Below are 26,032 nucleotides of genomic sequence, written 5' to 3' on the forward strand. Positions count from 1 at the left end.
TCTGCCTGTGTCTCTGCCTCTCTCTCTCTCTCTCTATGTGACTATCATAAATAAATAAAATTTAAAAAAAAAAAAAAAAAAAAAGAAATGTAGGTACAAGCCAATAAAGGAAGGGTTCAAAGTGTGGCTCCTGATCACCTTCTTTGTCATTCATTCATCAATCAAAGCAGAATGCAGGTCAGTGTGTAATGTGATTAGGACTGCAGAGGCCTGCAAAAGTCTACCCCAAATTATTTCTCCCAAGCCTCCCTCAATATATTTACTTCAGAGAAGGAATCTAGAAATTTCCATATGAGTAGGATGGGCTATGGAATTTGTGAGGTCCACTGCAAAATGAAAACGTGGGGCCCCTTGTTTATAAATCAGAATTTCAAAATGGGGATGGCAAAGACCATCAAACCTATTAGGAAGCTCTTCGAAGCGTGGGCTTCTGTATGACTGCCCACGAAGCCAGCCCTGCAGATGAGAGAGAGGGAGTCCTAAGGTCATTTCTGTATCAGTGAGTGATAGTAGAATATATAATTGTATAGAAACCTCACATCAGTTGCGAGAAGTATAAAATGGCGCAAAGACTGTCTCTCAGAATTGTCACAAACAAGTGTGCGTGCATGTATGTGTGCATAAGTCCCTCTATTAAATGTCTAGTATAAAATTATATATAGTATAATACTCCCTATGAAAAAGTATATATAGAAAAAGACTTCAATGAAAATCTAGAAAGTTTTACTCCTGGTTTGTGGCTTCACAGTCCATTTGAGACTTCTATTTTTCTGTATTTTTCACAACTGAGAATAAGGGAGAAAAAAAAATTATGAAAAACTGTTTCATCCAACACACTTCATCCCACTGGCCAGCTCTGTCTGCTGAAGCAATGGGGGCTCCTGGCACCATTGATCAACCTGGAACCTGGAAAGAAGCGTGGCACCTACTTGATCTCCGACTGTCCACAGGGCTTCTTCCTAGAGAGGTTGAGAAGGTCTTTGCCATATTTCTCTTCAATTGATGCCCTGAGGGGAACAGAAGATAGAGCTCTGAGTCCTTGTTGGGGCTGATTCTCAGTTAAAACACATGGCACTCTCCTTGAGGGCAAAACTACTCCTCTGATGGGAGAAGCTCAGATATAACACCATTCTCTAGATTCAAAACTCCCTCTACCTGACAGGAAGAATTGTGAGAAGACCAGCAGCCTTCAACTCTAAGTCACCAGTATGGCAAAACTAAATATGGCCCCCTGACCAGCACAGGCTAACACATTACAGACTGACTATTCAAAACTATGACCCAAGGATTTATTTACAAAAAAAAAAAAATATATATATATATATATATATACATATGTATATATACGTGTGTGTGTATATATATATATATACGCACACATAGAGTAAGAGATATTTCCATTAAATGCTACACTCCTGAGGCCCACCCTCCTCCCATGTTCTCAAAGAGTGTCCTCTTTACCATCCTATATGGAGTGCCTCATTCATGGTCAATTCAAATACAAGAGGGAAATTTCAGAATATAAACTCTGCAGTTGGCAAGTTTCACAAAAACAACTGACTGTGCCTGGGTGTAGCATGGTCTGCCTAAAGCACCAAGCATCCCTATTCCCCACCACTATGGTGTCCCAGGTATGGTAGCAGGTATACTGTGGCCCAGTTTTCCCAGGTGTGATGCCAGACTTATCCTTTCTTAGCTGTCTGACCTTAGGCAAGTTATATAACTTCGCTGAACCTCAGTTTCTTCAACTGTAAAATAAGGATGATAAAACTCCTCCACAGGGTTATTAGGAAAACTAATGAGATAATATGTACAAAATATATGGTAGCTTACATGGGTATCTGGCAAGCCTTCAATAATTGGCAGCTATTAATATAATCTCATTTAATCGCCCCTTAGCTACGCTGCAAGATGATCATCCTCATTTTTCTAGTCCTCATTTCCTGCTCCTATTGGTAGCTCAGTATGTCAGCTGGCCCAACCTGGGGTTCAAGGGATGAGAGAGCCCATGGGCTTGAGGTACCAGTGACAAAACAGGTTCATTTCATTATTAACCAGTAGAAGACCTCAGACTGGAATGTTCTGTAGAATTCTTCCTAAAGGGAAGAAGGGGGGAGGGGGGAAAAGGGGAGAGGAAGAGGGGGAGGAGAAAAGGGGGTGAGTGGGGAGGGGGGAGGAAGAGGGGAGGGAGGGGGAGGGGAGGGGTGGGAATTTGACCTGGACTTTGAAGGATGAAGAGAACATCCGGGTGAGGAAATGATGGAGTAAAGATGTCGAGGTGGAGACACTAAAAGCATACTAATAAACTCTGGTGGGAACAGAGAGAGTAGGTGTACTGAGTGAGAATTATGAAATAGAAAGTAAAGGGTGGGAAAGAACAGCTGTGTGCAAAGGCCAAGCATATCCTCCCAGAAAGTTTAGTCCCTTGCCCTTCTGGCCAGCACTGATAAGTCAAAAACACAGGGTCTGTGTCTGTGATACTTCTGGAGCTGTCACTTTCTAGATTCCTATGGTAAGTTGATAATCCAACTTCATTCAAAAAAGTACTCTTCCGGGGTGCCCGGGTGGCTCAGTCAGTTAAGCACCCCCTCTTGGTTTCAGCTCAGGTCGTGATTGTAGGATGGTGAGGTTGAGCCCTGTGTCAGGCTGCACACTCAGCTGGGAGTCTGCTTGAGAGTCTCTCTCCCTCTCCCTCTGCCCTTCCCCATGCTTGCACGCGCGCGCTCTCTCTCTCTCTCTCAAATAAAATAAATGAAAACATTTTAAAAACTGCTCTTCCATGCAAAGGAAACATAAATAACACCTCGTGCAGTCAACATGAGTCAAAGAGAAATTTTTGAAGGGATGCTGAACTCCAATGCTATGTTGACAGAGATGCTGCAACAAAGATGGTAGCACGAGGCAAGTGCTCCATATACGATTAGCATTCAGCTGCTCAGATGTTCCTGGTGACTGTCATCATCATGCCTTTCCAGCTGACAGAAGGGTAAACTAGGTGAATTTTCAACTTACTGAAGGATGGTTACTGTTTTGTTATTTACTTGTGTTACAGTGAGTCATCCAGGACTTACTGGGGACCAATCATTGGAGAGCACATACTGAGCCAGAGCCTGGGCTCCAGCCAGACAGATACGAGAAAGACAGCATTCCAGAGCAGCATGGGACACTACATTTGTGCGTGGTTAGCCACCTAATCACAAAATATTTACAAATTTATGAAATTTTATAAATGTTTGTGCATTATATCTAGTGAACTCAAAATAGCAATATATGACAGACCGCTGTTACCTTCACCCTTGTGTTTGCAGGTTTTGCCTCCAGCCTGTCCAAACCCCAAATAGGCCAGGGTTCTGCCTGGAATTTACAGCAGCTCAAAGAAATAATGTTCAAGACCCAAGGAGAACGGGTCAGCAATATGAGACCCTGGTCCAGACTCAGCAGACCAGGCCCCAGACACCATGAGCACTTCCCACTCACAGAGCAGGAGGAAAGGCTAGGCTCCCAAAACCTGATGAGGGCTGTGCTCCTTCATGGGAGTCATCTCTGCATGGGACACAGGGGAGGAGTGCGTGCTCCCTTCATGACAGCAGCCTCCTACGAGCAGAAAGGAAGCCCAGAGACCAGGCAGGCCACTGGATCCAAGGCCTCAGACCCCCACACCCAGGGCATGTGTGTCTGACACTGATCTCATGCCAGCAGATTCTTCCCCAAAATCGGACAACATGGGACTGGTTTCTTTTGCTATAAAACTCCTGGAGTGGGATCCCTGGGTGGCTCAGTGGTTGGGTGCCTGCCTTCAGCTCAGGTCGTGATCCTAGAATCCAGGATCGAGTCCCACATCGGGGTCCCTGCGGGGAGCCTGCTTCTCCCTCTGCCCATGTCTCTGCCTCTCTCTGTATGTCTCTCATGAATAAATAAATAAATATTAAAAGTAAAACTCCTGGAGAAAAGTGACCATATACTAAAAACATAAGTATTTAATAATTTGGGGGTGCCTGGGTGGCTCAGTTTTCGGCGGGGAGTCTGCTTCTCCCTTTCCCTCTGCCTCTCCCCCTTCTTATGCTCACACACTCTCTGTCTCAAATAAATAAATAAAATCTTTAAAAAATATATTTAATAATTTTTTATTTCCATATATTTTCCTTTATTGACTCGTCTTCCATGATCTCCCCCTCCCGTGAGGTCGTAAGTGCTCTGCATATCACCCCACTTCACATTTTACTCTATTTCATTTGCCGTTTCATTTATAAACCTCATCTCTCAAGCTGATGATTCCTAAGGCCTTTAGGACACACCTAACCATTTACACCGTGGGTATCATTCCATAACCCAGAGCAGAGGGCCTGTGAACCCCGAAAAAGAAACAGAAAGTTGTAAATTGTTCCTGTGGGTGGGAGTGTTTCGGCTTCCCCTCCACCTTCGAGGAAGAAGAGCAAGTACCTTTCTTTTAAAAAGTCTTCAAACTCTTTGCAGTTCTTCCGGCCGTTGTTCAGGTGCTGGATGATGCAGTCGTAGCCCGCGGTGCTGAGGATGTCTGAGCTCTGGGGACAGAGGACATGGTGTCAGAGCAGAGGCAGGATGACCACCCCGAGCCTGAAGGGGGCACAGGGCAGAGCACAGGGGGAAGCCGGAGCTGGGAAGTTTCTGAAGTGCTTCACCAACCAGACAGTTGTGACCAAAGAGAACAAAATAGAAGAAGTCAGAGTGCATGCGGCCATGGGAAAATTGTCAAAGTTATGAAATGGGAGGGCCACGAAACAGAAAGTAACAGGACATGGAGAGTACATAGATGAGGGAGCTGGCCGGGCCCCGTCCCACTGTGGGCCCCCCAACCCCGGGTATGGGTCAGACCAGGGCAGGGCGCAGGAACTCCCACTTCATGGAGGCCTCCTCCCAACGCAGGGCCGCCCTAACCAGGGCGACACGGTTTTCCCTCTGTCCTTAGATTTGCCACAGAGCTGGACACTGACGCCTCTTCCCGCAGCCAACAAGCCTGATCGAGGGTGGAGGGTATCCCTGTTAAAGGGCAGGAAGCTCTGAGCCAGAAGCCAGGCCCCAGGAGTGGAAAGGGGGATCGCTTCCCACTAGGAAACACAAAGGGGAACCAGTGTGATCCATCACATGGTCACTGGTTGACCCCAATTTGGGGGAAAGGGGAGCAGAAGGAGAATAGGATTTTTTTTTTCATTTTAAATTAGCAATTTATACTTATTTTATCCTACTGTGCTGCTCTGAGGTTGTAGGAAGCGATCTAAGTCCCGCAAGCAGTTGCCCCAGAGGCAGTACATTTTTTAAATCAAAGTCCCTCCACTCCTCAAACCAACAAATCAGGGCCTAAAGAACATCCCCTAAAGTGTCCCCTAATGAGGCTGGTTCTGGGTTTCTACCTCCAAATGCATACAATAGGCTGCCTGTTTCAGACTCCAGTTCCTTAAGGCAGTTGGTGAAGCTGCCCTGGGTTGTGCCCTGGGGAGCTCTGAACACACCCACCCCCAGCCCAGCCCAGGCCACCACCCCTTCCCAGCCCCCAGCCAGCTCAGGGAGGTACCACCTTGCTGTTGGGGGGTCCTGGGAGACTCCTGAAGACACCTCTCTACTCAGCCCTGGGCATTGGAGAAACAGAATTTCTCTCTTCCTTTTGCTGCCACTTGCATGGCCTGGTCTCCAAGACAGGGTCCCAGAAAGATCCAGCAGGACCAAGGCTCGAGGCTGATTTCAACACGGCATTTAGAAACCTAACTGGCTGTAACTCACACTGCATTTTTAAAGATGGATTATTATCGGCATAGTCAATTTTACACACGGGCACATAATTCAATCTAAGTAAGAAATACCTCTAATTCTATGAGTTCTGGTTGTTGTCCCAGCACAGATTTAGGTCTCAAGAAGCCTAAAGAAATAGCCACCAAAGCTTCATTTCTCTTCTGTCTCAGCCAGGTTGGCTTCTGTCACCTGCAATGCAGCGCTCAGCAGCAACCCTAACACAGTATTTACATTATCCCCTCCTGAATCCAAATTCAGTCCCTCGGCCCCTGAGTGTTCTGGAAGCCTCCTCTGAGTAGCCCTGATACCGCTGCCCTGGGCTCTCGGAGCACCCAGCTTCTGAATTTGCTGTTCGGAATCCACCACATGCGAAACTTTGCTGCCCCAACTTTACGGCAAGTTCCTGCAGCTTCTTCCAAGTCTTGGGCCACTCTTGCACACACATTCACATACAACTAAAACATCTACCTTCATATGATGCACCCCAAAGGTTTACAGTAAAATTCTGCAGGGTAAAAATACCTCTTGTGTTCCACCCAGACACACATCCAAGGAGAAGAAAAAAACAGACTCCAGGGGCCCCTGGGTGGCCTAGTGGTTGAGTGTCTGCCTTTGGCTCAGATCATGATCCCGGGATCCTGGGACCAAGTCCTGCATCAGGCTCCCTGCATGGAGCCTGCTTCTCTCTCTGCCTGTGTCTCTGCCTCTCTGTGTGTCTCTCATAAATAAATAAATAAAATCTTTTTTTGAAAAGCCACTTCATAAAAAGACACTTCCTAGGGGTACCTGGATGGCTCTGTCTGTTGAGCGTCTGACTCTTGGTTTCAGCTCAGGTCATGATCTCAGGGTTGTGGGATGGAGCCTCGTATGGGACTCCGTGCTCAGTGGGAGTCTACTTGAGATTCTCTCTCACCCTCTCCCTTTGGCTTCCCCCCACTCACTCTCTGACTCTAAAATAAATAAATAAAGCTTAAAAAAAAAAGACGCTTCATAAAAGATATTCCATTGGCCAAAATGTTCATGAAAAATTCCTTACAGGCAGCCCAGGTGGCTCAGCAGTTTAGCATTGCCTTCAGCCCAGGGCGTGATCCTGGAGACCTGGGATTGAGTCCCACGTCGGGCTCCCTGCATGGCGTCTGCTTCTCCCTCTGCCTGTGTCTCTGCCTCTGTGTGTGTGTGTGTGTGTCTCTCATGAATAAATAAATAAAATCTTTAAAAAAAATTGCTTACCTTCTAGGGAAATTCAAATTAAAGTCACAGTAATATTGACTCTGTGCCCACTAGAACAGCTAAAATTAAAATGTCAGCATTTGAATGTAGGCAGGAATGCTGAACTACCAGAACTCTCATGCATTGCTGATCGGAGTAGAAAAATGGTACATTTTGAAAAATGACGATTTCTCAAGAAGATAAACATACACATACCCTATGAGCCAGAGTTCCACCCTTAAGTGTTTATCCAAGTGAAATGAAAACGTATGTCCACAAAATGACTTGCACGAGAATGTTCACATAATGTTCATAGGAGTGAACAGGAGAATGTTCACAGGAGTGTTAGACACAATAACTCAAAACTATAAACAATCCAAATGTCTAACATCTGATGAATGGTAAACAATTTGTGGTATATTCATACAGTGGGATACTATTCAGCAATAAAAAGACAGAACTACTGACTCATGAAACCCCATGGATGGATCTCAAAGACATTATGCCAGTGGAAAATGCCAGATACAAAAAGTATTTGCTGTGCAGTCTCATTCACATGGCATTTTAGGACAGGCAGGCAGTCCTAGGACTTATTTCTATGGGAAAATAAATAACAGTGACTACCTGAGCCAGGAGAGAAACTGAGGGTGGAGTGGGAAGGGCCCTTCAGGGAACTTCCTGGAATGATGGAAAAGCATACACCCATGTGACCCGCATTCCTATCAAGATCTTCCTAGAGAGATGTGGGTTGTACAGATGTATGCAGTTTTCAAAACTCACTGACCTGAGCATTTTCTCTTATGTAGATTACTCCTCAATAAAATCCAAAGGCAAAAAAAAAAAAAGGATAAGGATAAGGATTCAGAGGGAGAATGGGTGGGAGATAGTCAGTAGAAGGAATACTGACTAAGCCCTGGAAGTGGACCTAGCCTTGAAGTCCCGGCTGAGGCAGGGAGACAATAAAGAAGGGAGAGCACCCAACAAACAAGTATCCAAGCACCCAACAAACCTCCTCAAAACCCAGAACGTAAGGCTTCATAATGCTCAAATTATACAGAAGTAAACAGCATTCAAGTTCCAACCAATGGGTTAGTCCTTTAACCACAGAAGCCCTTCAATTTTTTAAGACAAAAAATTTGTCAGATCCAGCAGTGAGCACACGTATGCCACATCAGCAGGCATGAGAACGAAAGAACAGTAATAACAGTCTGGCTGGCCTGCCTGTGGGCTGCCTGGTGGAGGGTAACTCCACTGTCCACAGCCCCCCAGCCCAGATCTAACACTCTGGTCTGCTTTCACTCACTCAGTCCAGGCACATGCACGACTCCTTCCCACCCAGAGCTGAGCCCCGGGCTGCAGGGGCCTCTGAGAACTTATTTCCAGGCTCCTTTTCCACCATATGGCTTCCGTACATGAGACCTAATTATTAATATTAATTCACAATAATCCATATGGGCTGATAAGGTGAGCTGGAACCATGTGGGTAAAAGAGATGGAAAGGCATGAAGGCAGCGGGGAAGCAAAGAGCACCTGTGGCCTCCACGCAACCATCTGAGTGACAGGTGCTGCGCCAGAGTGTCCCCACGTCTGGCCGTGTGTGGCACCCCCTCACCACCCCCTCGGGTGTCTGCCTCACACAGTTTCTCCAAGTGGGGCTCCCAGGACCACTGGCGCCAGAACCTGCCAGGCAGCCCCCCACCACCACCCCCGGGTCCCAGCCAGACCTCCTGGTCCTGAGCTCAATGCTGTTTGAGAACTGCTGCACAGAAATGACAAAAGACAAACGAGCCACGAGGGTCCTGCGCAGAGGAGCTGAACATGGAGAAAAGCAGGACCTGCCCGGGAAGCTAGAGACCTGGCAGCCTGGGGTGGCAGGACCACGGCTGCGGAACCGGCGCGGAGAGAGGGCAGGTAAAGACTCCTCGGTCTGCGCTTCACTTTGAAACCTCCCATTTTGAGTAAAAGATGCAAATTGGCATTGACGCCTCCTACGAGCCAGAGTCCGCGGGCGAACGGGGCGGGGCTGCCGACTTGGCCTTCAGTACATAAGCTGCCCTTGGTCCCCGACCTGGGCATAGACGCACACGGGCTGCACTTTGCAGGACAGGGTCACAGCCCGGTCGGTAAACCGGAGCTAGTTCCCCGTTTTACAGCTGGAGAGAATAAGACACTAGGAAGTGAGAGTCTCCTTATCACTGCCTCCAACCACAATGCAAGATTTTAACCCTTAACCCACAATAATATCCAAATCTCTCTCACTCATTAAGAGCTGTCCCGCCACAGCAGATTCAGGATAAAGACCAAGGTTTTCCTCCTACCTCCCTGTGCTCTCAACCTGGACCTTGCTTTCCTACTCACCTTCCCATCTCTTTTATCCAAAGAGGTAAAACCAAATGGTTCCAGCTCACCTCATCAGCTAATACGGATTAATTATTATGAATTAATATCAATAATTAGGTCTAATATACATTGAATTCTGGCTGCATTCCAAATAGCAAATGACTATTATGTGTGGAATGTCCTGTTTAATTCTCATAACCATCTTATGACACAGGTATTGTTGTTATGTTCATTTATAGGACAAGAAACTGAGAGTCCAAGTCTCTATTCATAAACCACTTAGCCATATAGCTTTTCTTCCTGGGGGACAAGAATCATAGCTAACTTTCTGTCAGTCCACTTCACAGCAACTCTAAAGATTTTTTTTTGTTTGTTTTTAAGTAATCTCTAGGGATGCCTGGGTGGCTCAGGAGTTGAGTGCCTGCCTTCAGCTCAGGGCGTGACCCTGGAGTCCCAGGATCAAGTCCCACATTGGGCTCCCTGCATGGAGCTTGCTTCTCCCTCTGCCTGTGTCTCTGCCTCTCTCTGTGTGTCTCTCATGAATAAATAAATAAAACCTTTAAAAATAAAAAATAAATAAATAAATAAATAATCTCTACACCCAACGTGGGGCTGCAATTTACAACCCCCAGGTGGAGAGTGGGGGACTCCATGGACAGGCACCCTGCTCCCACCCAGCAATTCTACATGGACACACCCAGGCTTTAATGCCACACTTGGGTTTGAGTTCAAATCCTACTGCACCAGCTATGTAACCTTGACCTAAGAACTGTCTCCCTTCGTGCTAATTTACAAGGCCGTAAAATAGGGAATATTGTAAGGATTAAGTGAGATACTATGCTTTAGAGTTTCTCAAGTGCTTCATAAACTGACAGAATGAAGAGAGACTTGTTTGAATTTCTCAAGACCAGGCCACATGAACAAAAAAGCCTATGTATTTGGACCCATGTGAACTTTTTCACTGAAAGCAGATAAGTGAAATAAATGTAGCCTGTTAGCTATTCAAAATTAAGTATGTCATCATCAGAGGTGGAAGCTGGAAAGGTGTCAGAGAGACCTCAACAAGGGATAATGGAAATTGCCATTTTCATCCATGTGTTCCTAAAACCTAAAGTCAAAATCATATCATGCTTGTGTCTTTAAGGTTTCTCTTAAGCCATAATGGGGGACTCTGAAGGCAAGAATGGACCCCACCCCAGTTCCCACTCCAGCTGTGCTGTGCAAGCCCACAAGGTCCCCCCCACACACACCTCCTCCAATTTTCAGTCACACATCCCCAGCTCTATCTGACCTGGATCCATTTTTACATACTGAAATGTCCCTCCTATAAGTCAGCAGGTCAATTAAAAAGGCAACTCTGACTCAACTGAAAATACATTTGAGGGATCCCTAGGTGGCGCAGCGGTTTGGCGCCTGCCTTCGGCCTAGGGCGCGATCCTGGAGACCTGGGATCGAATCCCACATCGGGCTCCCGGTGCATGGAGCCTGCTTCTCCCTCTGCCTGTGTCTCTGCCTCTCTCTCTCTCTGTGACTATCATAAATAAATAAAAATTAAAAAAAAAATAAAAGCAATCTACTTTCCTTTAAAAAAAAAAAAAAAAAAAAAAAAAGAAAATACATTTGAAAGTAACTGTGTGGGGCTCCTGGCTGGCTCAGTTGGTTAAGTGTCTGCCTTTGGCTCAGGTCATGATCCCAGGCTTCTGGGATGGAGCCCCAAGTCAGGCTCCCCATTCAGTAGGGAGTCTGCTCCTCCTCCCTTCACCCCAACTTCCATGCTTTCTCTCTCTTGCTCCCTCTCTCTTAAATAAATAAATAAAATCGAAAGAAGAAAGAAAGAAAGAAAGAAAGAAAGAAAGAAAGAAAGAAAGAAAGAAAGAAAGAAAGAGTGTGATGCCAAATCTCTGCATCAGGAAAAAAAAAAAAAAAAAAGATTGGAAAGATGTGCACCAAAATGTTCAAAGCAATTTTCTTCTGGGGGTCTGGGTGGCTCAGTTGGTTAAGCACCTGACTCGGTTTCGGCTCAGGTCATGATTTCAGGATTGTGGGATCCAGCCCCATGTCGCACTTCACACTCAGTGAGGAGGAGTCTGCTTGAGATTCTCTCTATACTTCTCCCTCTGCGCATCCCCCCATTCTCTCTTTCTTTCTCTCAAATAAATAAATAAAATGTTTAATAAGGAAAAAAAGGAGAGCAATTCTATTTTTACCACATTTCTGTATTTTCTAAACTTTCTATAAAATATTTATATCACATTTATAATCTGAAGTCTTTTTCTCTACCTCCATCCCTTAAATAAGGTGGCAAGATCTTCTTTTTTTTTTTTTTTTTTTTTGAGGTCTTGTTTCTCTCCCACGTGTTCCCAGGCCTCAGTAAAATAACAAATGAGATCCATAACAACAATAGAAAGTAGGGAAGGGCTCCAAGAGGGAGCTGGAAATTTGTAGGAATTTCTGTCCTATGAAAAGCTAATGGGGGGATCCCTGGGTGGCGCAGCGGTTTAGCGCCTGCCTTTGGTCCAGGGCGCGATCCTGGAGACCTGGGATCAAATCCCACATCGGGCTCCTGGCGCATGGAGCCTGCTTCTCCCTCTGCCTATGTCTCTGCCTCTCTCTCTCTCTCTCTCTCTCTGTAGGACTATCATAAATAAATAAAAATTAAAAAAAAAAAAAAGAAAAGAAAAGCTAATGGGGCTAGATGGGCAGAGAATGGAAGCCAGTATTCCCACCCATGAAAAACAGAAAAAATTCCACAAACTTTCCCAGCAAAGCCCTAGGAAACCCTCAAGCTCAGATCAGCAAGGGCTGAAACTGAAGCAACCATGGAAAATCAGCTGGGTGTTTGAAGGCCATGGGAACCCAGCCAGTGCCCTGCCCTGCTCTGAATGCAAGCAGAGCAGCTGATTCTAACTTTTGTGCCAAAGCCACAACTGGTGAGGACTCCACCCAGCAGCAGGCTCCTAGCAAGGACATGAAGACCAGAACAGCAATGGGCTACTGTCCCTAGACACCCTCAGGGCTTCCACGGTAAAAATTGAAAGAAAAAAAAAGGTTATACAAAGCTCTAAAGTCCTATAAATGTCCTTCACCTCCACACCCTTCCCACTCTATCACTCCAGACAGGCAAAAAGTATCAGAAACTGCCATTATTTCTAGACGATACAAGTATCTAGTTGGAAAACCCTCTATTTTATTAAGTGAAAAGCTAGGAACTGAATTATTTCTTTTAAAGCATTAGTTTTTGTATATGTCAACAATAACCACTTAAGAACATAACTTGAAACAAAATCCTATTCACATAGGAACAAAACATATAAAATACCTAGGAATAAGTCTTTTTGAAGGAAGACTATAAAACATTACCAAAAAAAAAGATAAAATTCACAATATGTCTAGAAATACACCCTAGTCCGAGATGGAAAATCTAATATTGGAAAGATTCCATTCTCCTCAAGTAAATCTATAAAGTTAAAATAATTTCAGTCAAAATCAAGATCTTAATGGGATTTTTCTTTAAATTTAACTTCATTCCAAAGCCCACCTAAAAAGAACAGATGAATGAAAGTAGCCTAGAAAATGTTAAAAACATAAGTAAGTAATGAGTAAGGACTTACCCTACCATATGAGAAACAGTATAAAGTAACAAAAAAAATTTTTAAGTGTGGTACTGACATTGAGAATTGATAATCCAGTAAATAAAATACAAACAACAGTCCAGAAATGGTCTTAGGTACACAGGAGATTTAATATATGATAAGGGAAGCATTTGAAACCAGAAAGCAAAGGATGGCTTATTCAATAAGTGTTATTGTGACAATGACTCCATTTTGCCAAAAACTAAATATAGAGCCCTTTCTAACATCATACTCTAAAATAAATACCTGATTAAGTAATGGTCTAAGCATGGAATTCATAAATATGTAAGAAGAAAATATAGAATATATATATTTTTTAATATTGAGGTAACAGATTTCTCTAGACTGTAAACTTAGAAGACATTTTTTAAAAAGACCAAATTAACCTATTCTGATAATACAACTTAAAAAAATTGACCCCATTTCAGATAGAAAGTTTAAACAGGTAGATTTCCATAGAAGAAATAGAAAGTAATCAAGAAGCAGAAAAAAGCAACAGAACTGGATGTTTTCATAGGAGAATGGAATTCCACTAAGCCATCAGGAAAAAAAAAGTATTCCTAAGGTCCAAAATTGATTCGAAATGAAAGAAAATGTACTAATTCACCTTGTAAAGCAAGTATAACACAATACTTAAACTTAATGGTTATAGACCAACATCACTTATAAACAGTAATCAAATTATTCTAAATAAAATATTAGCAAAAATAGGGACACCTGAGTGGTCAGGCAGTGAGCATCCAACTCTTGGTTTTAGGTCAGGCCAAGATCTCAGGGTCATGGGATCGCCCCCCCCAAGCTCAGCGGGAAGTCTGCTTGAGATTGTCTCGCTCTCTGCCCCTCCCCCTCCCCTTTTCCTGAGCCTTGCTCTCTCTCAAATAAATAAATAAATAATAAATCTTCATAAGATATTAGCAAAAATAATCCAATGCCACATTAAAGAGAGAATGTAGTATGACTAAGTGGGATTTATTCCAGGAATGCAAAATTGGTTTAGTATTAGGAAATTTATTAACCTAATAAAACATTGTAGTAAATCTAGACAGAAAAATCATGATTTTGTCCATAGATGCCTGTGGTAGGCTGAATAATAGACCCCAAAGACCCCAGGTCTTAATCCCTGGACTCCATGAATTTTATCATCTATGGAAAACAAGTCTGCTGCTATGATTACATTAAGAATATTGAAATGGGGAGATTATCCAGGATTATTAGGGTGTACCCTAAATGTAATCACAAATGTTCTCCTAAGAGGGAATAGAGGGAGATTTGACATCACAGAGGAAAGACCAGATGACCACGGAGGTAAGATTGGAGTGATATGTCACAGGCCAAAAAATGCCAGGAGCCACCAGAAGCTGGGAAAGAAAAGCAACACATTCTTCCCGACAAGAAAGAGTATGGCCCTTCTGACACCTTGATTTCATCTTAGTGATACTGATTTGGGACTTTTGACTTCCAGAACTGTGAAAGAATACATCTCTACTTGCAGACGATATAATACAAATGGAAAGATATTCATTGTTTTTGGATAGGATGGCTCACAGTCCTTAAAATGCCCATTCTTAGTTAATTTATAATTGTAATGCTATCCCAATGAAAATGCCAACAAATTTTTTCATATGTGGTTAAACAAAGTTCATATGGAAATCATAAAACTGCAAAAATGGCCAAGAAAATACTGAGAAGGAAAAGTTCTGAAGCGAAGCTTGCCCTACCAGATAGTTAAACATATAAAGCCTCCATAATTAACACACTATGAGGCTAGTGCATAAACAAACAGACCAGTGGAATAGAATATAAAGTCCAGAAATAGATGCAAGTACACGTGGAAATATAATATATGCTAAAGCTAGTATCTCACATCATTGGGGCAAAAATGGACTTTTTCATAAGTGGTGCTGGGACAACTGTTAGCCATTTTAAAAATGATAAAAATAGATCCAAACATCACACTGTGCACAAGAATAAATTAAAAATGGATCAGAGATCTCAAAGTAAAAACATGAAACTGGCTGGCAAGTACTAGAAGTAAACACTCCAAAAGGTTTTCTAACTATCACATAAAATCCAAATGCAATGGAATAAAAAACTTATATATCTGACCACCTAAGAATAAACTTTTTCATAGCAAAAAATAATAATAAACAACATAAAACTGACAGAGGTAAAATACTTGCAATAAAATCACAGCCAAAGGGCTAATATCCCTAATATATAAATAATTCTTTAAAATTGATGGAAAAGGATGGAGTGCCTGGGTGGCACAGTTGGCTAAACGTCTAACTTGGTTTTGGCCCAGGTGGTGATCTCAGGGTCGTGGGATTGAGCCCTGTGTGGGGATCCACACTCAGAGCAGAATCTGCTTGAGGTTCTTTCTCTCTCCCTCTACCCCTCCCTCTTGTACTCTCTCTCTCTCTAAAATAAATAAATAACTCTCTAAAATAAAATAAAAGTAAAGGAAAATGAACCAGAAAATGGGCAAGAAATACAGAACAGATGATTTATTATATGTGTATGCATTCCTTAAATATATAGAAAAATATACAACCTCAGCTATAAAAAAGAGAAATGTAAATGAAAACAACTTCACCCATCAGAATGACAAAATTAATAAGCAGGAAACATATTTAGTTGACAAGACTGTGGGAACAGTTGCTTTCACACATTGCTGGTGAGAACGAAAATCATGTCAAACTCTAGGAGAGGGAATTCAGCAATATCTAACCAAATCACATGTGTGTTTATGTGATTTGATCCACCTATCCTACATCTAGGAATTTACCCTGAAGACACACCGCCAACAAAACCAAAGCTCATATATGCACAGGTTATTCAATGAAGTGCTGTCTGCAATTACAAAATTTCGTAAACAACCCAAATGTTCATACATAGGAGAGTGGCTGAAAAACGGTGGTACATCCACACAATCAAGTTCTATGCACCTATAAAAAAGAATGAGAACTATCACTGAGAAACTGATACAGAGTGGCTTCCAGCCTATATTTTTTAAAGTGAAGAAAGCAAAGGGCAAGAGGGTTGCTGCAGTGTGGTCACAAAGTCTGGAGACACAGACAAATACTACATAATAAATGATTCATTGTTATTACATTACAAAGTGATGACATCATATGGTATGTTGAACATGTTGTCTTTGATTGGCAATGCATAGTTCAATGTGTTGTGCAAAACTGCTATGAACATGGCAGTTTTTTAATATTTTATTTACTTATTTATTTCACAGAGAGCAAGAGAATGAGAGAGCACAAGCAGGGGGATCTGCAGAGAGAGAGAGAGGGAGAAGTTGGCTCAATCCCTGGATCCTGGGCTCATGACCTGAGCAGAAGGCAGATGACTGAGCCACGCAGGAGCCCCAAATGTAGCTTATTAATACAGCATTTCTATCAATCCCCACAAGGCACCTTTGCATTGCTTCAAGGGACTCATGTTTCTGATTTTAATGCAATAAATCTATCATTAGCATGCCACAGAAGTAATCAAGGAGTTTTGTTATAAAAAAATAAAACAATAACATACACGTTTCCAGTTTTTGTGGCCATCCTGTACAGTATACTGCCTTTTGCATAAGAAAGAATCGAAAAGGAGAAAATATATTTTAGCTGTTCATTTGTACAAAAAGAAACATGGAAAAAAAATAAACCAGAAATTAATTAAATTAGTCACTTACAAGGGGTAATTGGGATCAGAGTGGATAAGAGAAGAGTGGAATTGGGATAGAAGGAGTGGGAGAAGGTGATGCATCTCTGGGCACACATTTTTTAAGTTGTTCTCACTTTTGAAATTTGTTAACATTTTACGTAGTAGGAAATGCTGGAAACATATGCAAGTAAGGGAGAAACCTTGAGAGGGGAAACAAAGAGAAAGAAACAAACCTAACTTCATTTGAATGAATAAAATCACCACACCGAAGGAGAGAGAGATACAATCAATCAACCCGAATCACTTTTGTACACCCTATTCTGACAATGGGATCTCAGCAGAAGGCCGAAATAAGTAGACACATTAAACTCTAGCTTATTTCTCGCAATGGTATCAGTTAGTAATTCTGAAACTACCTTCTATGTGTCTTAGGTCCTGAGTAAATGAGTAAATATATTGTGGATAATGGGAGCCAGGTTTCCCCTAGGAAAGGGAACAGTGGCATACTAGAGCTGGCTCACCCCAGTGAGGACCAATTCAGCACATCTCTTCTTAGCTCCCTGTTCAGTAATGTCATGTTAGTGGTTTGAAACTGGCCACGAAAGAAAAGAAAAAAAAAAAAAAAAAAAGAAACTGGCCACGGAGGGAGTTCTTACACCATGACAACTGGCAAATGCTACAAAGCAAAATTTTTATCCACTGGATAAAATACAGCAAGTGGGGGAACGGAATTGGAGATATCATTATGCATACATGTATTTTCTCACTCTGTTGAGAGAGCCTAGAAACAAGGAATTCCAGGTAGCAATAAGCACACCCAGAGCATGAAACCCATGGTTTCTAAATCCCATTCTCTACTAAAAGGAATCAGAGCTCTCTGGAAAAACAGCAGCTTCCAGGACTAGGGCAGAGAAATTAGCTATTAAACCTGTAACATCTTGTCCCAGAAAGCAAGGAGTGCTCAAAGAATGATGAATCTCTCCAAAGGACACAAGATCTAGGACACACGATTCAGTTTAGAGGGGCTCCTTGCTATCCAAATCTAGAAAAATTGGAGCATCAAGGTAAATTGTGATGGTATTATGTTATAACCCATTGAATATAATAAGAACCCACATGTGCATACTAACAGAGAGAGAGAGAGAGAGAGAAGAGAGAAAGCTCTTCCTTACAGTAGAATCCCAACTTTATTATATAGATGGAATCAGAAAATCATCCTACAAGACTTGTACATGAATGGTCATAGTGGCTTTAGTTGTCACAGCTGAAAACTGTAAACTCAAATATCCATCAACAGACCAATGGATAAACTGTGACATGTCCACAAAATGGGATATTGTTTAATCATTAAAAAAGAATGAGCTATTAATACAACATGGATGAATCTCAAAATAATTATGGTGAATGAAAGAAGCCAGGCCAAAAAAACAAAAAAAGAGTACTTACCGTACTTCAATTATACAAATTCTAGAAAATGCAGCCAAGCTTTAGGGACAAAAAACAGATCAGTTTTTGCCTGGGGAGAGGCTGAGGAGGAGGAATTTCAAAGGGATGTAAGCAAACCTTGGGGGATGATGCACAGGTTCCCGAACTTAACTGTGGGGATGGTTTCATGGGTGATAGACACAAGTGAACACCTGCGAAACTGTCTACATAAAACACAGGTAGTTTATTCCATGTCAATTATTCCTAAATAAAGCTGTTAAAATTTTTAATGATAATTAACAACCACTCCACTAATAATTGATTCAGGCAAGAATCACCAGTGGATATTAAAATTAATGGATAAAAGTTTGAGGAAAGCAATATATTTACACAATTTAAAAGTATCTCCCCTAAGATATTCATTATTTTATATAATTTATATTACTTTAGGGGCACTGGGGTGGCTCAGTTGGTTAAGCTTCTGCCTTTGGCTCAAGTCATGATCCCAGGATTCTGGGATTGAGCTCCCCAATAGGCTCCCTGCTCAGCAAAGAGTCTGCTTCTCCCTCTCCCTTCTGGCCCTCCCCTCCACTTGTACACTTGCTCTCTCTCTCTCTCAAATAAATAAGTAAAATCTTTAAAATTTTTCATCATTTTATATAATTACATGAATTACTCTTTTTTTTTAATTTTTATTTATTTGTGATAGTCACAGAGAGAGAGAGAGAGAATGAGGCAGAGACACAGGCAGAGGGAGAAGCAGGCTCCATGCACCGGGAGCCCGACGTGGGATTCGATCCTGGGTCTCCAGGATCGCGCCCTGGGCCAAAGGCAGGCGCCAAACCGCTGCGCCACCCAGGGATCCCTGAATTACTCTTTATATACAAAAGGGAAAGCAGTAATTTTACAGTGGAGAAACACTAGTATGGTAGGCTGAATAATGACCCCAAGTGATGTCCCTGTCTAAGCCCCAGAGCCTATGAATATGTTTCCCTATATAACAAAAAGAAGTTTACAGGTGCAGTTAAGGATCTTGAGATGAGGGTATCCCGGATTATCTAGGTGGGCCCAATGAAATCACAAGGTTCCTGAGATATTAGAATAAAACAGAATTAGAGTGACAAAAAGATATCCACAATATATTGTTGTGAGAAAAATGAAAGTGGCACATATGAGCCCATAATAAGGGAGCCCATACTTGTTACGAAAAATGTTTAACTATGTTGTATATAACTACAAAGAGAAAAGTCCAGAAAGAACACACCACACACTTATTAGTGGTAACCTCTATCTCTGAACTGTCTGGATTCCTTATAACAAAGCTGAACTTAAAATGAAAAGCCACTTCACATTTTACTGCAGATTAATTTCTATTATGTGCAGTGAGACCATGACTTTGTGAAAGGCGGTTATCCCTCTAAATTTAACATGGAAAGCACAAGATTTAGGAGATATCAAAGTTCAGAAAGCTGGCTAATATTCAACATTATCCATCTAACCTCCAACATGATCCAAATCTCTCTCCCTCTCTCCTCCCTAATATTAGCACTGCTAATATTAGCACTAACACTTTTCCAGTTAATAAAAAATAAGTTGAAGCTCTATAGTTGACCCCTGAGAGGGGCATGGGTGTCTATACTACAGGATAAAATCAGTGGTGTATTGTTCCCCTTTAGCATATGTACCGCCGAAGTAAGTACAAATCAGTGTTCAAAAATAAAGGCTCAAAAGTCCTCCTCCTGGTCCACAGCATCCCCTGGAGAATCCCCCAGACATGCCCAAGACACTTCATGGGCCTAGAGAAGAATGAGTGCCAGTGTCACTGAGGCCAGCCTACTAAGTTCAGTTATACCTAAAACTGGAAGTCACCCCTCAAATAGGGGAGCAAGGGAACGAGAGGGTGCTTCTCCAAACCCCAGCAGGCCAGCTAGCAGAGCCAAGAAAGCCAGCCAGATCAAACACTCCACAAACTACCACCACTGTCCAAGCCAATAACAGAACTAAGCCAGGAGTCCAAAGTAGGTCAAGCACAGGGAAATGTCCCAAGTCACTGCACTGGCTGACTTGTATCCCTTCTTGCTCCACGTGGGTTGGAAATTTGAGCCCAATCCATAAACATTCCCACTAGTCTCCAATCCCCTTCATGTCACATCCCCATTTACACACAATTTTAAAGGCCTTTAATCTCTATTATCCCTCTGGTCTGTCCACTAGGCAAAACAGATACTCAAAGGAGAATAAATCTCTAAGTCTTCTTGGGACAATATGTAACTGAAGAGTCACAAACAGCCATGTCCCTGCAGAAGTAACGTCTGGAACATACTTCCACACCTGCTAACTGGGAAATCTCAACTGCACGCCTTTTCCTATACTCCAATAATCCATATATTTAATCAATTGGGTCTCAGGGCATCCATTCCTATTATCCTCCATCATTTCCATCTCCATTTCTGAAACCCTAGCACCTAATCTGAAGAATCCTCAAAACAAAAATTCCCTTCAGTCTCTGGACTTGGATTCACCAAGGCGAAAATGGGTTTATAATTTCTAACACATTTAGAATAAAAAAATGAATCAGAGTTAATTATCAATTGATCAGAAAGTGGAATTGGGGGCACCTGGGTGGCTCAGTCAGTTAAGCATGTGACTCTTGATTTCAGCTCAGGTCGGGACTGCAGGGTCCTGAGATCAAGCCCCAGGCTGGGCTCTGCACTGGGTGAGAAGTCTGCTTGAGGATTCTCTCTCTCCCTCTACCCCTCCCCCAACTTGTGCTTGCTCACTCTCTTACTCTCTCTCTAAAATAAATAAACCTTTTTTTAAAAAAAAGTAGAATTGAGCAGAATATCCCATGTTCTAAACATTCTAGGTGATCAAAGAGTGTATTGACTTTCCCACAGTATTCTAGCTTTGGAGCGCTACTGTATTAGAGAGCATCTTAGAGCTCAACCCTGTATCTCAAGTCCATCCCTTTACAAATGAGGGAACGTAGAACTAGGTTGCAGCTTGAGTGGTAATTATATTCTTAACATGAACAGAAATACATAAATGCACAAAGTGTTACCCAACCAACAATAGTCAAATACATGCAGTAATTTCTAAATGTATACCTCAGGATGATTAACTTTAGTTCTGAGGAATAAGACCAAGTAACCCATTTTATTCCAGAAATTACTCATCCTTCACGTTTCAGTGACTCGGCCTTCCCTAATCCCTGAAATACGTGACTCTTGTTTCTACTTGTCCCTGGTGACTCCATAAACTCGATGACAATTTATGTCCTCTTTGAGGACTTTATTTTGGTTCAAGTTTTTGTTTGGATCTAGTTAAGTTTTTTATTTTAGTTTATTTTCAACTTCACCACTGCCATGTCACTGAGGCCAGCCTACTAAGTTCAGTGTATTTTGGATTTTCTGCAGTTTGGGTCCATGACTTTTGGGAATGAGAATGCCTTACATATTCAAATTTCAGACTTACTCATGTCGTAGATGTCGGAAATGTCCAAGAAATAGGAAATATTTCTTCCAGCACATGTTCTCTTAAGCCCACTGTCTTTTCTCCTCTAACATACTGATTTCTTAGCCGGCCTGATCCAAGGAGCATTTTGTATGAATTTTGAGCACAGAGGATATTCAGGTATCTTAGATTGAAACGTGTTAAAATAACATTTGACTGAACTGGACCAATAAATCTGATTCAGTGAAGCTACATTTTAATTCAAATGAGTTGAAAGCTTGTGTCCATACAAACCTACACATGAATGTTTACACCAGCTTTATTCTTAACTGCCCCAAATTAGAAGCAACCAAGATGTCCTTCAGTAGGTGAATAGATAAGCAAATGGTGGTTCACCCATACTAGGGAATATTATTCAGCAACAGGAGGAAATAAAGTATCTGGCCACAAAAAGACATGGGAAAATCTTAAATACATATTGCTAAGTGAAAGAAGCCAATCTGAAAAAAAGCTACACTCAGTATGATTCCAACTACATGACATTCTGGAAAAAGTGAAACTGCAGACAATAAAGAGGTCAGTGGCTGTCAGGGATTCAGAAGGAGGGAAGGCAAAATGAACAGGGGATTTATCAGGTCAATGAAACTATTCTGCATGGTACTATAATGGTGGACATATGACATCACGCATTGGTCAAAGCCCATAGAACACTATGAACCTTAATATGAACTAAGGGCTTTAGCTAATGATAATATATCCCTATTGGTGCAGCGAGAGTAACCAACATACCACACTAACGCAAGGTATTAATAATGGGGCAAACTGGGGGTTCGGGGGGAACTCTATACTTTCATACAGTTTTTCTGTGAACCTAAAACTGTCCTATATAATAAAACCTATGAATTTAAAAAATTCTTGAAACTACCCTCAGTAACACAGTATGCTTTAGCTTTCTAGGTAATTACTAGAAACAAGATTTTAGTGACTTGATCATTTCAGCAAGTCGGCTTTTGTCAAACTGATTCTCAGGAATCTGGCCTGCTTCCTGCTAAAACCACACTGATCTTTCTGTTCCTCAAACCACACCAGGCCCTTTCCAGCCTTGCTGTTTTTTTCTTCTCTTCCCCCAGCTCTCTGGAAGGCAGACTGGACCTTACCTTTCACATCTCAGGTCAAATGTCATCTTTTCAGAGAAGCCCCCAGTGATCACTCTGCCCACCCCCAAACACATGGAGTGACTATGTTAATCACCCTATGTTCCCTCTCCAAAGATGCCCGGGTCATAACCTCTGGAACTTGTAAATATGTTACCTATGTGGCAAAAGGGACTTCACAGATGTGATTAACGGCTCTGAAATAGAGAGATTATCCTGGATTCTCCAGGAGGACTCAATGTCAATTATAGGAGTCTCTCTCTTTTTTAAAGATTTTATTTATTTATTTGACAGAGAGAGAGAGAGAGAGAGAGAGAGAGAGAACACGCACACAAGCAGAGGGAACAGCAGCAGTGGGAGAGGGAGAAATAGGCTCTCTGCAGAGTAGGGAGCCCGATGTGGGGCTAGATCCCAGGACTCTGGAATCATGACCTGAGCAGAAGGCAGACACTCAACCAGCTGAGCCACCCAGGCACCCCAATCGCAAGAGCCCTTAAAGAGAGAAACAGAGTAATGTGAATGATGGCTTTGAAGATAAAGGAGGGCAACTAGCCAAGAAATGCGGGCAGTCTCTAGAAGCAGGAAATGACAAGGAAAGGATTCACCCCAGGAGCCCCCAGAGGGAATACAGCCTTGCAGGCACCTTAACTTTAGCCCAATGAGACTTCTGACATCCAGAACAGTAAGACAATATGTTTGTATTGGTTTTAGCCACCAGTTTTTTTTTCTTTCTTTTTTTTTAAGATTTTATTTATTTATTCGTGTGTGTGTGTGTGTGTGTGTGAGAGAGAGAGAGAGAGAGAGAGAGAGAAACAGACACAGGCAGAGGGAGAAGCAGACTCCATGCAGGGAGCCTGATGTGGGACTCGATCCCCAGTCTCCAGGATCACACCCTGGGCTGAAGGCGATGCTAAACTCCTGAGCCACCCGGGCTGCCCTAGCCACTAGGTTTGAACAAACTTGTTACAGCTGCCACAGGAAGCTCAGACACTCTTTTTCCTTCACTGCTGTCTCTTAATGGTATAGTATATTTATTTGGCCATGGTGGGTCTCACGCACTAGAATATAAGTTCCTCAAATCTGGTATCATGCCCAGCCCAGAGTAGGAACTTGGTAAACAGTCAATAAAGGCAAGACTTCTGACCTCGACCCTAACAGGTATCATCATCCAGATGTTACAGATGTGAACAAAGATACTCAGAGGTGTCCCAAAGTCACACAGCAATAGCATAGCTGGGCAGGTATTCAAAGCCAAGGCCCCCTAGTGCTAAAGCCTGTGCCACTGGCCCCTGAGGCTAATACCTTGCAACAGAAGTGCAGATATCCCTGTGGGGCCTGGTGAAGGTGCTGCATTTTCAGTACTGGTAAGATAAGGCCTCATAGAAGGGGGCATTCCTTTGAGGAGGAGTTTTCCAGTGGAAAAGCAGGGATGCAAGTGTTTTTTGTTTAAATAATTTTTTCAAAAAATTTGGTCTATTGAGTAAACCTTGGGATCCTAGCGGATGGTAGTACAGGAGAATGGGAAATAAAAAGTTTGGCAGCCATAAAATGGAAGGTAGTTTGGGGTCAATGGTCCTAGAACAAGCTCTCTCTAGGGGTAGGGCCATCAGGCAGATGGCTCTTTGTTTTTTTGTTTGTTGTATTCACGAGAGACACAGAGAGGGAGAGGCAGACACATAGGCAGAGGGAGAAACAGGCTCCATGCAGGGAGCTGGATGTGGGACCTATCCCGGGACTCCGGGATCACGCCTTGAGCTGAGGCAGACACCCAACCGCTGAGCCACCCACCAGGCGTCCCCAGATGGCTCTTTGAAGCTGACTTTCTTTCCCTTTCTTCCTCTGAACCTTGGCACACCTGCATGGGATGCCTGAACCCATGCCTTCTGCTGGCCACTCTGTCACAGGATAAAATCAGTACTTAACTGTCCCCAGACTAGTCCAAACTTGCAATTAGTAGAAATAATACTGCAGTGCACACCTTTCTGCAGAAGAACTTTTTTCATATCTGGAATATTTCCTTAAGCTTGATTGCTAGGAGAGAAATTAGCATGGGAAAGCCTATGATTGTTAAGGCCAATAACACATGCAACCAAATCCTTTTCCAAATAACTTTGCTGGGGTCCCCTGTCACCCACAATGACTGAGAGTGCCTCTTTCATGGCACCTGCCTCACAGGGAGGCACTGCACTTGATCTAGAAGGGCTTTTTGTTTTCTGTTTAAGTAATCTCTCCACCCAACATGGGGCTTGAACTCACAACCCAGAGATCAATCATCCCATGCTCTACACCTGAGCCAACCAGGTGCCCCTGTACTTGATGTATATATTTTTTTCAACTTGCTAAGTTTGATAGGTGAAAAAATGTAATCCCAGTGCTATCTCAATTTGGCTTTTTAATTATTAGTGAGGTTGAACATTTTCCACATTTTTACAATATTTTTGGTTTAAAAACGCTCATTTATGAGTTGGAAAGATCAGTTTTTTAAAAAGACAAGGCCAAAAGGTGGAGAAAGCAGGGTGATAAATGAATTCCCACTACTAGGGGAAAACCTGCACCTTCTCATTGGCGAAGTACCTAGCTGAGCCTTAGATGGGCTTCCTCACCAGCGAGGCTGCTCTAGGAGCCCCAGGCACACACCTTCCATTTTGTCTTCTCTCTCTGCAGCAGAGATGTGCTCTGTGGTCAGCCTCATCCCCCCATCCCCGCTCAGCCTGTGAACCCACAGCTCCAGCGGCCCTGGAGGAACTGGGATGGTGAGAATCTCGAGGCTGGGCTGGGCCCATTTTTTATTGTCCAGGTGGTTCTTCAGCAAGTTAGGAACTGTAGTTGGTCAGGGAATTTGCAAGGACTCCCTGGGGCAAAGAGGATGCCCAGGGGTTTTCTCCCAGCCCCTCCCTCCCATCTCTCCCTGCCCAGAAGGGACCCAGGCCCTCCCTTCTGCTATGAACAACCCTTCCCCAAAGTGCTCATCATTCCCAAAGATCCTGCCCCCAAGAACCAGGCTAGGGTGAGGCAAGAGAGGCAAGGCCATGCAAATCCTTTCTTTAGAATGGTTAAATTTTGTTATTCATGGGATTTTTGCATTAATTGTGATTTTTAAAAATATCACGTTAAAGGAGACACCTGACTGGCTCAGTTGGTGAAGCGTGCAACTCTTGATCTCAGGGTTGTGGGTTTGAGCTCCATGTTGGGGGTGTAGATTACTTAAAAATCAAATATTAAGGGGCACCTGAGTGGCTCAGTCAGTTAAATGTCTGACTCTTGGTTTAGTTCAGGTCATGATGTCAGGGCTGTAAGATTTGGCCCTGCATCCAGCTCCAAGCTGGGCAGAGAGCCTGTTCGGGATTCTCTCTCTCCTTCTGCCCACCCCCGGCTCTAAAAAATAAATAAATAAAA

General features: G+C 42.8%; 1 protein-coding gene across 2 annotated transcripts in view; it reads right to left on the reverse strand.

The window, feature by feature from the left end:
• Window positions 1-26,032, reverse strand: part of PSTPIP2 (proline-serine-threonine phosphatase interacting protein 2) — a 62,095-nt gene that overhangs the window by 21,641 nt on the left and 14,422 nt on the right. Inside the window, exons 2-3 of one of the 2 annotated variants that reach the window (XM_077900643.1) lie at window positions 4,441-4,541; window positions 930-1,007 (exon numbers count right to left, since the gene is read on the reverse strand). In XM_077900643.1, the coding sequence (XP_077756769.1) occupies window positions 930-1,007; window positions 4,441-4,541 (179 nt within the window). Of the gene's footprint in view, window positions 1-929; window positions 1,008-1,833; window positions 2,067-4,440; window positions 4,542-26,032 lie in introns of those variants that run through there. The other variant, XM_077900644.1, reaches the window with a different exon arrangement.

This window comes from Canis aureus, chromosome 6 (genome assembly GCF_053574225.1).
Source record: "Canis aureus isolate CA01 chromosome 6, VMU_Caureus_v.1.0, whole genome shotgun sequence".
NCBI classification, from domain to species: domain Eukaryota; kingdom Metazoa; phylum Chordata; class Mammalia; order Carnivora; family Canidae; genus Canis; species Canis aureus.